This window comes from Pseudorca crassidens, chromosome 21, assembly GCF_039906515.1.
Source record: "Pseudorca crassidens isolate mPseCra1 chromosome 21, mPseCra1.hap1, whole genome shotgun sequence".
NCBI classification, from domain to species: Eukaryota; Metazoa; Chordata; class Mammalia; order Artiodactyla; family Delphinidae; genus Pseudorca; species Pseudorca crassidens.
This window is the reverse complement of record NC_090316.1, coordinates 7,584,825-7,597,623: the sequence shown is the minus strand read 5'-3', so window position 1 is coordinate 7,597,623 and position 12,799 is coordinate 7,584,825. Positions and strand designations below refer to the sequence as shown.

Here is a 12,799-nt window from a genome sequence, read left to right as displayed (position 1 = left end):
TGTAGTTGTCAGTTCTTGTAGTTCACTGAAATTCTTTGAGGATTATTCTAAATTCTTTCAGACATTTTATCCATCTCCTTTCCACTAGGTTCAATTATTGGAGCTTTATTAGTTTCCTTTGTGGTGTCATGTTTTCCTGATTCTTCATGATCCTTGATTCCTTGCGTTGGTATCTGTGCACTTTAGCAAGCACTCTCCTCTTCCACACTTTACAGATACACTTCAGCAGGCATAGACCTTCACCACATGGGTTATCGTATGGGTCAGCTGGTAGTGTCATGGATATGCGGGGCTTGCTACTATGCGGGGGTCTCTATTTGGGTGAGGGCACTACTTGTGCTCTGTGGTCAGCAGACTTGTCACTGGCTAGACACTGTGGCTGAGTGAGCCTGCTGGCTGGGCTCTGCATTCAAGCAGGTCTACTGGGTGTGCTCTCTGATTAGGTTGGGCTGCTGGCTCTGCTGCATGGTCAGGTGGGCCTTCAATAACTGTGCTCTGCAATCACATCTGGTCAGACGAGGTCATAGGCTGTGTTTCCTTTTAAGGTGGTGCCACTGTTTGGACTCTGCCATTGGATAGGGCCATGGCTGGGCTCCACAATCATTCCTGGTCTGATGAGTTGTAAGTGTCTGCTCAGTGATTGGATCGTGCCACTGGCAGTACTTTGTAGAGCTCTAGGCAGGGCTTTGTGGTTGACAAGGCCTTAGGCTGTGCTCTGAAATTAGGTGAGGCCCAAGCTATACCCCTAAGTTTGCAGGGCCCCAGGTTAGACCTCATGATCAGGTAGGTCTCTGGCTGTGCTGTGCTGTTGGACAAGGTCCCTGGGCAGGCACTCTTGTCAGGAGGGGCTTCCAGAGTGCAGCCTCTAGAGACTGCACTGCGCATCAGAGCAAGGTCATTGTCTAGGCTTCTGCATTGGGTGGGCCTGTAGGCTATGTTCCACAATTGGGCAGAGTCACTAGCTAGGCTCCCTGCCTGGTTGAATCTGCAGGCTTTGTTCAGCAGTCAGGCAAGACGATAGGCTGGAGCTGGCCATTAGGCTCTGCTTTGCTGCTAGCTGATACCATGGGCTGGGCTTCAAGGATATCTTTGGTCATTGTTCAGGCTCTCTTATTATACAGGGCCATAGGCTATACTTAACTGTTGGCAGGACGGCTGACTTGGCTCTCTGCTCAAGCATGGCTATAGGATGGGGTCCAGGGCTGGTATGGTTTGGCTTATTGCCTGGGCACTCAAATTAGGCAGAACTGCCAACCAAGCTCCCTGGCTAGACAGGGCCACTGGCTCAGCTCTAAAGATGGGCAGAGCCACTGGCTGGGATCTCTGCTCAGGCACTGCTGCAAGCAGAACTGTGATCTGCCAAGATCTGTGCACTGGTTGCTATACACCCGTCCCCCCTCTTCTCCCATCTCTAGCTAATTACCAGTGGTCAAGCCCCACAGATTCCCCCAGTGATCCTGTGAGGTTCGACCTCATTGAATCTCCTAGGAAGTGTTCCACAATGCTGTGGGAGCTGGATTTCCAGCTTGGGCTCTTGTTTCCTCATTGGAGGATTTGTAGGTCTGGGGGGCCCTCTTGGTGCAGTGCCTGGGGAAGGCAATGTAGTCAGAGTGGAGCCATTCCTCTTTTCTTTCTCATGCTCCTCTTACCCTTCTAATGTGGTCTTTCTTAGTCTGTGCTCCAGGGACATGCTTCAGCCTCACCCCCAGGTTCTGGGATTTTCACAGTGGTGTCTTATTTAAGGATAGTTGTTAGTTGGTCTTCTTGTGAGGGGGACTGAAGTCAGGGATGTCTCCATTTTGATGACATCACTATCTTTCTGGGGGGCATATTCCTTTAGGTTTTCATTAAACGCCCCCATGTCTGTGAACAGTTTTACTGCTTCTTTCGCATTCTTTATTTACCTTGCTTGGACTTCCAGGGCAGTGTTTAATAGAAATGATGAGAAAGGACATCCTTGTGTTGCTCCTGAACTCACCAGTGAAACAGTGTAGGAAAGGAGCTTTCTTTGTGGGAAATTTTTAAATTTAGAAATCAATTTATTGCACGGTTATGGGTATATTCAATTTGTTTATATATTCCTGTGTAAGTGCTCGTGAGTTATGTTTTTCAAGGGATGTGTGTATTTCATCTGTGTAATCAACTTGATCGGTATACATTGCTCGTAGTATTCTCTTATTCTGTGGTTGGATCTGTAGTGATATTTCTCCTCTTCCTCATCCTACTTTTAGATTGGTTTCCTGGAGGTTTATCAACTCTTTAATTTTTTCAAAGGACCAAATTATGACTTTGTTGATTCTTTCTGATGTTTGTTTTCTACTTAATTGACTCTTTCTCTTTATTAATTTCTTTCTTCTAATCTGTTTGGATTTATAATGTTTTTTTTCCTGGCTTTTAAAAACAGAAATTTAGATTATAGATTTATTTTAAATCTTTAGAAACTATAGAGATTTAAAGCTATGAATTCTTTTTTGTGTAAAATTAGCTGTATTCTGGATATTTTGATGCTTTCTAATTGTTCAAAGTACTTTCTTATTTCCCTTTCATTTCTCATTTGGCTTATGAGATTTACATGTGTGTTGCTAAATTTCTAAATATTTGTGCATTATCTTTTTGCTGACTTTTCATACTTTAATTCACTTGTCAGAGAATATACTTTGTACTACTTTAATCCTTTTTCATTTATTCAGACTTGCTTTATGCCCTAGCATATAGTGTATGTTGGCCTATTTTTTCAACTGTGCGTGAGAAAAATGTGTATTCATCCTGCAGTTGTTAGGTATAGTATTCTAGAAATATTTACTATGTCTAGTTGGTTGACAGTGTTTCTGACTTTTGTCAACTTGTTCTCTCAACTAGTGAGATATTAGTGTTAAAGGCTCTAATTAATGTGGATTTACCTGTTTTTCCAATTAGTTCTATCAATTTCTGATTCATACTTGGAAGCTTTAATTTTAAGTGTATACATATTTAGGATGGCTACATATTCTTGATACATTGACTCTTTTTTTTCATTGTGAAATGTAACATCAGTACAACATCATCAACTTTATGATGCTTGCATGGTATATAAATATTTTCCACCTTTTTACTTCTAACTACCACTACCATTTACCACTTTATACTTAGAGTGCCTCTTCTATAATCAGTGCATCTGTTTTTATTGTTACATTTGTTTTGTCAAATCCATCCTGACAACCTTTGCTTTCAATTGGAATATTTAGCCCATTCACATTTAATATAATTATTAAGTTTGGGTATAGGGCTACCATCTTGTTATTTGTGTCCCATTTGTTGCTTCTGTTTTTCTCCTTTGATCTTCCTTTCCTACCTTCTCCCTTTTAGTCCTAGTAAAATAGATGTCTTTACCATATGACTGTCTATTGGATGTGCTCTTATATCACTAAATGTAAGGGTTCTACAGTACTATAATTCCATTTTACACCTTTCCTTTTTTTGTCGAATTTCCATATATTTACTACTACATATACATAATCCCTGTAATACAATTATGATTTTTCCCCCTTTATATTGTCAAATGCTTTTTGAAGGAATTAGGGAAAGAAATAATAGTATTGTATATTTCTTTTACTCATTTGCCATTTGTAGCATTTTGCAATCTTTGTGCAGATCCAGATTTCCATCTGGAATCATGTCCCTTCATTCTGAGGAATTTACTTAATGATTTTTTTTGTAGTATTAGATCTACAGACATTGAATTCTCTTAGCTTTCATTTATTTGACAATGTCTTTATTTTACTTTATTTTTCAGATTATTTTCACTGGACTATAGAACCCTAGACTACCAAAATTTTTCTTTTAGTACAAATGCCACTTTACTGTCTTCTGGTTTGCAGTATAATCTGAAAAGTTTTATTCTCTCATATAATCATCCATCATCCCATTTCATCAGATTCTTATGAAATTTCTCCAATGTTTCTTATGGAAATATAGGCATATACTTATGTTTTACTTTTACAACAGACCATGGCATAGGCTATACTGTATTTTGCCTTTTTATACTGCATAGTTAAATTAAATAATGTATCTGATAGTTTAAATACGTGGAGCCCCTTTTGGTTTTCTGCTGTCTGGCACTCCTGTTAATTCTCATTCATGCTGTATTTTTTTTTTTTTTTTTTTTTTTTGTGTTACGCGGGCCTCTCACTGTTGTGGCCTCTCCCGTTGCGGAGCACAGGCTCCGGACGCGCAGGCTCAGCGGCCATGGCTCACGGGGCCCAGCCGCTCTGCGGCATGTGGGATCTTCCTGGACCGGGGCACGAACCTGTGTCCCCTGCATCGGCAGGCGGACTCTCAACCACTGCGCCACCAGGGAAGCCCCATGCTGTATTTTTTTTCTTTTTGGATATGGTTATTTGTAATTGCATTTTGGCCATTTAAAAATTATTCATGTAAATAATTTAGAGTCTAGTTGCTCTTACCTTCCATCAGGGAATTTTTGTTTGTTTCAACCAGATGATTGAGGGCGCTAAACCAAGGTTATTTTTGACAGACTCAAGGTCGAGAGGAGCAAAAAGTGGGACATCAAGGCCAGTCAATGTTAAGCATCATTGTGACACTTTTCACTGAGAATTAGAAGAACTACATCCTAGAACAAGGATGAGCTGGAAATAAGACAGTTCTTGCAGAGACATCATGGACCTAGACTCATTTTTCTTTGTATTTCTCCTTTAGTGTTAGTAGGGTTTCTTGAAAATATTGCCTGATGTCTTTTATTAGTGTTGGAAAATTCTCAACCATTATAATTGTACTTCAGATATTATTTTTGTCCCATTATCTTTACCTTTTCTTGTTAGGCTCTAATTAACATACATTAGTCCTTTAAAAGATGTACCATATGTCACTGTTGTTCTTTTTTTTTTTTAATTCTTTTTTTGTTCAGTTTGTTTTGTTCTTCAGTTTGAGTATTTTCTATGATCTTTAATTCTGTTCAGTAATACTCTATTCTGCTATTTCAGATATTCCTTTTATTCCAGTTCTACAGTTTTTAATTTATTTTGTTTATAAATTCCAATGCTTTTGTGAAATTTTTCATTTTTAATCTACTTTGTCTTCCATTTATTTTATGTATATCTTATTTTCAAGCTTTACTGAAAAATAAAAAGTATATACATTTAGGTTGTATGACATGATTTTTATCAAGATGTAAAATGTGAAGATTTAATCTTTGTATACGTTTTGAAATGATTAGCACAATCAAGTTAACACACACATCAACTCACATAGATACCATTTTTTTCGTTTGTTTTTTGGTGAGAAACTTAAGATTTACTCACTTACCAGATTTCAAGTATACAATAAGTATTATTAATTATAAGCACATTGCTGTATATTATATCCCCAAACTTATTCATCTTATAAAGATGAAAGTTTATACCCTTTGACCCATCCTCTGGTCACTGCCAATGACCACTCTAACTCTCTGGTTCTATGAATTTGCCTTTTTTAGTTTCAACATGTAAGTGAGATCATACATATTTATCTTTCTGTATCTGGCTTATTTCACTAAGAATGATGATGTCTTCCAGGTTCATCCATGCCATCTCAAAGGACAGGATTTCCTTTTTTTTTTCTTTTTTTTTTTGTCTTTTTTCTCTTTATGCATGATTGAACATTTAGGTTGTTTCCATATATTGGCTGTTTTGAATAATGCTGCAGTGAACATGGGAGTGCAGATATCTTTTCAAGATATTGATTTCATTTCCTTTGGGAATGTACCCAGATGTTGAGCATCTTTCCATGTAGCTGTTGGCCATCTATATGTTTGCTTTGGAAAAATGTTTATTCAGATAATCTGCCCATTTTTTAATCTGATTTTTTTTTTTTTTGCTATTGAGTTGTATGAGTATTGTATTTTGCATATTAACCCCTTTTCAGAGATATGATTTGTAAATATCTTCTCCCACTTAGTAGCCTGCCTTTTCATTTTGTTGATGGTTTCCTTTGCTGTGCAGAAGAATTTTAGTGTGCTGTAGTCCCACTTGTTTATTTTTGCTTCTGTTGACTTTGCTTTGGAGTCAGATCTAAAAATTCATCACCAAAATTAATATCAAGGGGCTTATTGCCTATGTTTTCTTCTAGGAGTTTTATGGTTTCAGGTCTTGCATTCAAGTCTCTAATACATTTTGAGTTAATTATTGTGTATGGTGTGAGATAGTGGTCCAGTTTCATTCTTTTGCATGTGGCTGTCCAGTTTTTCCCACCACCATTTATTGAAGAGACTGTCTTTTTCCCATTTTATATTACTGCCTCCTTTGGCATGGATCAGTTGACCGTGTAAGTGTGGGTTTATTTCTGGGTTCTATATTTTGTTCCATTGATCTATGTGTCTGCCTTTGTGCCAGTACCATATTGTTTAAAAAAATTTTTTTAATTCAGGTATAATTGACATACATTATATTAGTTTCAGGTGTAAAACAGAGTGATTTGGTATTTGTATATATTGCAAAATGATCACCACAAAAATTCTAGTTAACGTCTATCACCATAAATATAGAATTTAATACTGTTTTGATTACTACAGCTTTGTAGTATAATTTGAAATCAAGGAGCATGATACCTCCAGCTTTACTCTTATTTCTCAAGATTGCTTCAGCTATTTGGGGTCCTTTGTGCTTCCATTCAAATTTTAGGATGTTTGTATTATTTTTGTGAAAATTGCCATTGGAATTTTGAAAGGGAGTGCACTGAATCTGTAGATGGCTATGGGTAAAATGGACATTTTAACAATATTAATTCTTCCAGTCCATGAGTGTGGAATATCTTTCCATTTATTTGTGTCTTCCGCAATTTCTTTCATCACCATCTTCTAGTTTTCAGTGTACAATTTTTTCATATCCTTGGTTAAATTTATTCCTCGGTATTTTGTTCTTTTTAATACAATTGTACATGGGAATGCTTCCTTAATTTCTCTTACTGATAGTGCGTTATTAATGTACAGAAACACAACAGACTTCTTTGTATTGATTGTGGGTCTAGAAACTCTACTGAATTCATATATTAGTTATAACAGGTTTTTGTGTGTGTGTGTAGTTTTAGGATTTTTCTCTGTATAATATCGTTATCTGCCAATGGTGACAGTTTTCTTCTTTTTTCCTAGTTTGGATCTCTTTTATTTATTTTTTCTTGCCTAATTGCTCTGGCTAGGAGTTGTATAAAAGTGGTGATAGCTCAGATTCTTGTCTTATTCCTGACCTTGGAGGAATAGCTTTTCTGCTTTTTACCATTGAATGTGATGTTAGCTGTGGGCTTGTCGTATATGGCCTTTATTATGTTGATGTATGTTTCCTCCACACCTGAGAGTTTTTAAAAATCATAAATGGATGTTGAATTTTGTCTGTTTTCTATTCATTATCCTTGTTTCTTGTTTCTTCTTGAAATCTTCCACACCCCTTTTTGTTTTTTCTGCCTTCTGTGGTTTTAATTGCCTTCTGTGGTTTTATATTATTCCATTTTCTCTCCTTTCTAGAACATCAATTACATTAAAAATCTTTAAGCAGTTACCCTAGAGTTTACAGTATACATTTACAACTAATTTTGTTGTAATCTAGTTTGAATTGACTAGAGTAAACTAACTTAACTCAAGTAGGAGCAACTAATCTAGATTGAAAGATTTTTTTAAGGTTACCTGGGATATGTTTTCATCAGGTATGGAAATACATGCAGACATGAAAATGACTGTCATTCAGGAAGAAATTTATCATACGGTTCCCTAGAAATAAGAAATATGCCATGCCATGCGGAGGCCACATAAGGAAGCACCAGGTTTGGTCAGGAAGCATAGGAGGTAGGGGGCAAATGTGGGCAAGAGCCTCTATTGTGGTTTTTTTGGGAAGAAACAGGAGAGACAGGGTAAGCAGGTCTAGGGTTGGCTAGTTTCAGCAGTCCATGATGCATAGAGGCTGTCCTTAGTTGTCTGGTACCTAGCCCTGGTGTGATTTTGGCAGGTGGATAGTGGCCTGGTGTATGTGAGTCTGATAAAGCAGACTTTATCAGACTGTCAGGTGGTAGGGTATATGGGCTCTGGATTGATTGGTTTGCATATGAAAGGTGAGTTGTCTACTATCTGAAGTAATTGGATAACCCTAAGAAGGGCAGTCCTCTAGGTTGGTAAGGCCCTAGATATGAAAGCTTCGGAATACAGAAAATGGTGATGTTAATAAAGTTAGTCTTGTCGTGGTTTGAAATATGATCAAACCTTTGGCATAATAAGACACTTTTAGAGAGTAGAGCCTAAGTTTAGCTAAACAGCATAGAGAACATTTTATTATGAGAGTAAAAAGGAGAAACAGAAGTAGACGTATAAGGAATTCTTGTAGACCAGCTCATAACTAAATTTCCCATTTGTATAACATTAGCCAAGGAAATAGATCTGAAATTTCTGGAGTCTCTAAGAGCATCTTTGTGCAGTTGTAAATTGTGTTAAAAATTCTATATGTGTGTTTCTTGACAATAATATCCTGGTGTATTTTGGGGTAAAAGTGGCAAGTCAGGCAGTTTATGTTGTTGGAGAGTATCAGCTGATTAGTTTGGTAAAGTATATATAAAGATTGATGGTATTTGTATGTACCCAAAGGGAAGAGGTGGTTGTAGTCATGGTCAGAGATGCAGGGTGGGAGTAGTAGGAGAAGGGACTGGGGAGTGAGTGCTCCTCTCCCTAGGGTCCAGGGGTTCATGATACAAGGCAGGTGACTCCTAGGGAAAGCAATAATCTCCACCAGTGTTTAGAATGGCACAGAGAGACATGGAGTGTAGGGATATATGGTTTGATAGAGGACAAAAAAGTATACCCTTGTCATGGGCTACACAGACAGCTGCTCAGGAAACACAATAGAGTCCCTAATATCGAAGTAAGAAAACCAGTACATTTCTTGTGTGCAATTTGTGCCTTGGGAGAGGCAGTCCACGAGCCTGCCTGGGGTGGAAGTTTTAGTGTCTGAGGGGAAGTTGTCTCCGTGCAGGATGCAGAGTCATCTCCAACAGGCAGGTCTTAAGCTGGAGTGATGTCATCTGAGGTAATAACATCTCTAGCAGCGAGTTCCTGGGCCAGGGCAATGTTGTTTGGGGTGTGGTGCTAGGATATCCTTTTTAAGCTGATCCCCACTTGAATGAACGCAGGTTTTATTTTTGTGGCTCTGTGGTATTAAAATGGTGCTGAAGTACTTGTGTAATTTGAAGGCAATGTTGGGCCTGTGACTTCAATTTATAAATATCTGTTAACTCGAGGGGCTTGTGGGTGCACAGCGAGCAGAAGTGATATTGACATCTGTGCAGAGCCTGACTGGCACAGCCCAAGTTAGCTGTGGCTGGATCTAAAAGTGTCCAACAGTCTAGGGTTTTGCCTTATTAGGTGATGAGAAGAGTTCTGTTATAAATAGGTTTTAGATTTTATGACCTGATTTTGGTGTATGTGGTTAATAGGAGGTCAGGTTGTTTGCCATTTAAAATATTTATACCCGTGTTTAGGGCTCCATAATTATGCTGGAGGCAGGCACCCTAATTTGGCCAGCCAGTATGGGCCTTTTGCCTCAGTTGTTGGTTTGGTTGTTGACAGGCAAGCTGGTGAAGTCTTTTGGTTGTAAGGTTTGTATTATCCAAACTCAGTGGCATGTGGGCCTCAGCATTTGCCACGTCTGGCTGAAATAATGGCTTACTTGGAGGATTTGGGCCTCCAGATTGCAAACCAATAAAAACACTCAGATCAATGGTAATGAGATGAACAGTCAACAGAATGTTGTACAGCTGCACTTGAGAGGTTTTGTTTTTGTTTTTCATTTGTTTTTGTGGTGGTGGAAGTTTAGGCTCAAATGGGTCTCATGTCAAATTAGCAGCTGCCTGGACCAGGAGGAAATCTATGGTTAATAGACCTCAGGATGGTATGTACCTGGATCTGGTCTCCAACCCTTATGGGGTGGGGCAAGATAAAATATTTACAGCAGTAGGGGAGACATAGTTAAAGGCGCTCCTGTACAGTGAGTCTTCATATACATGGAGGCCAGACATAAGCCCCTTTAAATATAGGGAAGGAAAAGGGAAAAATGTTTTAAAGTTTGTGTGAAGTGTGTGTCAGACAAGGGTCCTTGAATTAAGAGACATTAATAGCTTGGCCAATATAGACACCCATTTAAGGGTCCATTTGTTGGATTTGAAAAGGAATTATTTAAGGAAACCGTTATGTCTCTCAATTGAACCAGCTATCTGAGACCTGTTGGGGACAATGAAAGTTATATTGAATGCCTTTTCCAATAGAGTGGCATTGTGTCTTCTGAGAAACGAAATGCGTTCCTTGGTTACTATTAATATTGTCTGTAACTATGAAGGGAATAAAGTGTGTCCTGGCAAGGGCTTCTGTTTGGTCCTAAGAACTGCTTTTGATCAAAAGCTGGGGTGCAGGAAGGAGGGATTGCTTGAGTTCAAGCAGTCTTCCAGTAAACAAAATTGCTCTCTACGCTCTGAAGGTGGACTGAAGTGTCTGATGCGTCAGCTGATTGTTGTTTTCTACCTCTCAGTGGCTGTGGTTGAACAACAAGCAACCCAGGGCAATATGCGGAATGGAAACTTAGAAACATCTTCATGGGTCAGTTAATCTTCTCCCCTGAACTGTGCTTTACTTGCCACTCCCTCACAATGCCATCTTGCTCTTGGTCCATCAAGTACCAACAACTTTTTAAAAACTACTATTTTTAGAGCAGTTTTAGGTTCACAGCACCATTGAGAAGAAGGTGCATAGATTATCAATGTATCCCTTGCCCCTACACTTGCATAACCTTCTTCGTTATCACCATCACTCACCAGAGGGTTATACTTATTGCAATTGATAAACGTACATTGACCCATTAAAAATCACCCAAAGTTCATAATTTGCCTTAGGGTTCAATGTTGGTGGCGTACTTTCTACGGATTTGGTCAAATAATGATATGTGCCCATCATTATGGTATCATACACAGTATTTTCACTGCCTTAAAAATCCTCTGTGCTCTCTGCCAATTAATTTCTCCCCTCCCCACCTGCAGCCGTGGATCTTTTGTCTCCATAACTTTTTTTCCAGGATGTCATATAGTTGGAGTCATATAGTATATAGTCTCTGCAGGTTGGCTTCTCTCGCTTAGTAACATGCATTTAAATTTCCTCGGTGTCTTTTCATGACCTTGTAGCTCATTTCTTTTCAGTGCTGAATAATATTCTATTGTCTGAAACATGCCACAGTTTATCTGTTCACCTGCTGAAGGACATCATGGATGCTTGCAAGTTGTGGCAGTTATGAATAAAACTGCTATAAACTTCTGTGCAGATAATAGAAATGTTTCAAAGGAAAACAGCAATACCTATTGAGGGTGTATTAGTTATCTATTGCTATGTAACTGATTGTACCAAACCTTAGCACATGAAAACAACACAGTTCTGTGGGTCAGGAATCTAGGAGCAGCTTAGTTGGTGAAAACAAGATGTCAGCTAGGGCTGTAATTATCTCAAGGTTCAACACAGAGGGGATTTGCTTCCAAGCTCAGTCATGTGACTATTGGAAGACCTCAGAAAAAGTTTCCAAGCTCACTCACGAGGACCTCTCCACAGGCCTACTTCATGACAAAGTAGCTACCTTCCCCCAGAGCGAATGAGAGAGAGAGAGACGTAGAATCCAAGAAGTCAGTCTTTTAATAACTTATCTTGGAAATGATGACCCATCACTTCTGCTATATTCAGTTAATTAGAAGCAAGTCAGTAAGTCCAGCCTACACTCAATGGAGTGGGGATACACGGGATCATAAATACCAGGAGGCAGGGACCCATTTTAGAGACTGTATACTACAAAGAGAATGTAGGATTGATTATTAAAATAAAAGATTAAAAGCATCTTGTTTAAAATAATTCAAAGAAGCGATATAGTGTGGTGTTTAAACTCTATTAGATTTGCTAAGATAGCTGGTATTGTCATTACGTAATAGTATCTTGAAATTAAACTGTAGTGTTACTCATCCATCCGTGTTTAATAATACTTACATAACTAGTACAATTGTGTCTACGTTAAGTATCTTGGCTGCATTAATGAATTTTAAAAATGAGTTTTATGTTTGGTAGTGTATATATGTCCATGCCACTCTCTCACTTTGTCACAGCTTACCCTTCCCCCTCCCCATATCCACAAGTCCATTCACTAGTAGGTCTGTGTCTTTAATCCTGTGGGAAGCAGCCACATAGCACAGGGAGATCAGCTCCGTGCTTTGTGACCACCTAGAGGGGTGGGATAGGGAGGGTGGGAGGGAGGGAGATGCAAGAGGAAAGAGATATGGGAACATATATATATGTATAACTGATTCACTTTGTTATAAATTAGAAACTAACACACCATTGTAAAGCAATTATACTCCAATAAAGATGTTTAAAAAATGAGTTTTATGTATGAATGTTTGATTATAGTAAGTAACTTTTTATAACTGAATAAGATTCTTAGCTAACTATTTTTCTTTTATTTTCCTTATATTTAGTATTCAGAGGGTTTATCCTTGGAGTCATATGCTCTCAGTATTGTGCAGTTGCTTGGCCTTAACATGGGAATGAGTTATGATAATACTGAGATCTGCCGTTGTTCAGGAGATGTTTGCGTAATGTCACCAAAAGCTGTGTAAGATCATTTTCTTTATTAAACACACAGTATACTTAAAAATTGTTTTTTGGTTAGGGACTTTATATTTCTATAACCAAACTGAATTAATTGACAATTATAGAACACTATATCCTACACTAGGATGCGCATTCTTTTCAAGTGCAGATGGAACACAC

At 38.4% G+C, this 12,799-nt stretch overlaps 1 protein-coding gene across 4 annotated transcripts in view; it reads left to right on the top strand.

Moving 5' to 3' along the window:
* LOC137215922 (disintegrin and metalloproteinase domain-containing protein 5-like) overlaps positions 1–12,799 on the top strand; it is a 145,225-nt gene that overhangs the window by 38,967 nt on the left and 93,459 nt on the right. For all 4 annotated transcript variants that reach the window (XM_067721519.1, XM_067721520.1, XM_067721518.1 and 1 more), the window contains one exon: positions 12,505–12,641. In XM_067721519.1, coding sequence (XP_067577620.1) covers positions 12,505–12,641 — 137 coding nt within the window. The remainder of the gene's footprint in view (positions 1–12,504; positions 12,642–12,799) is intronic.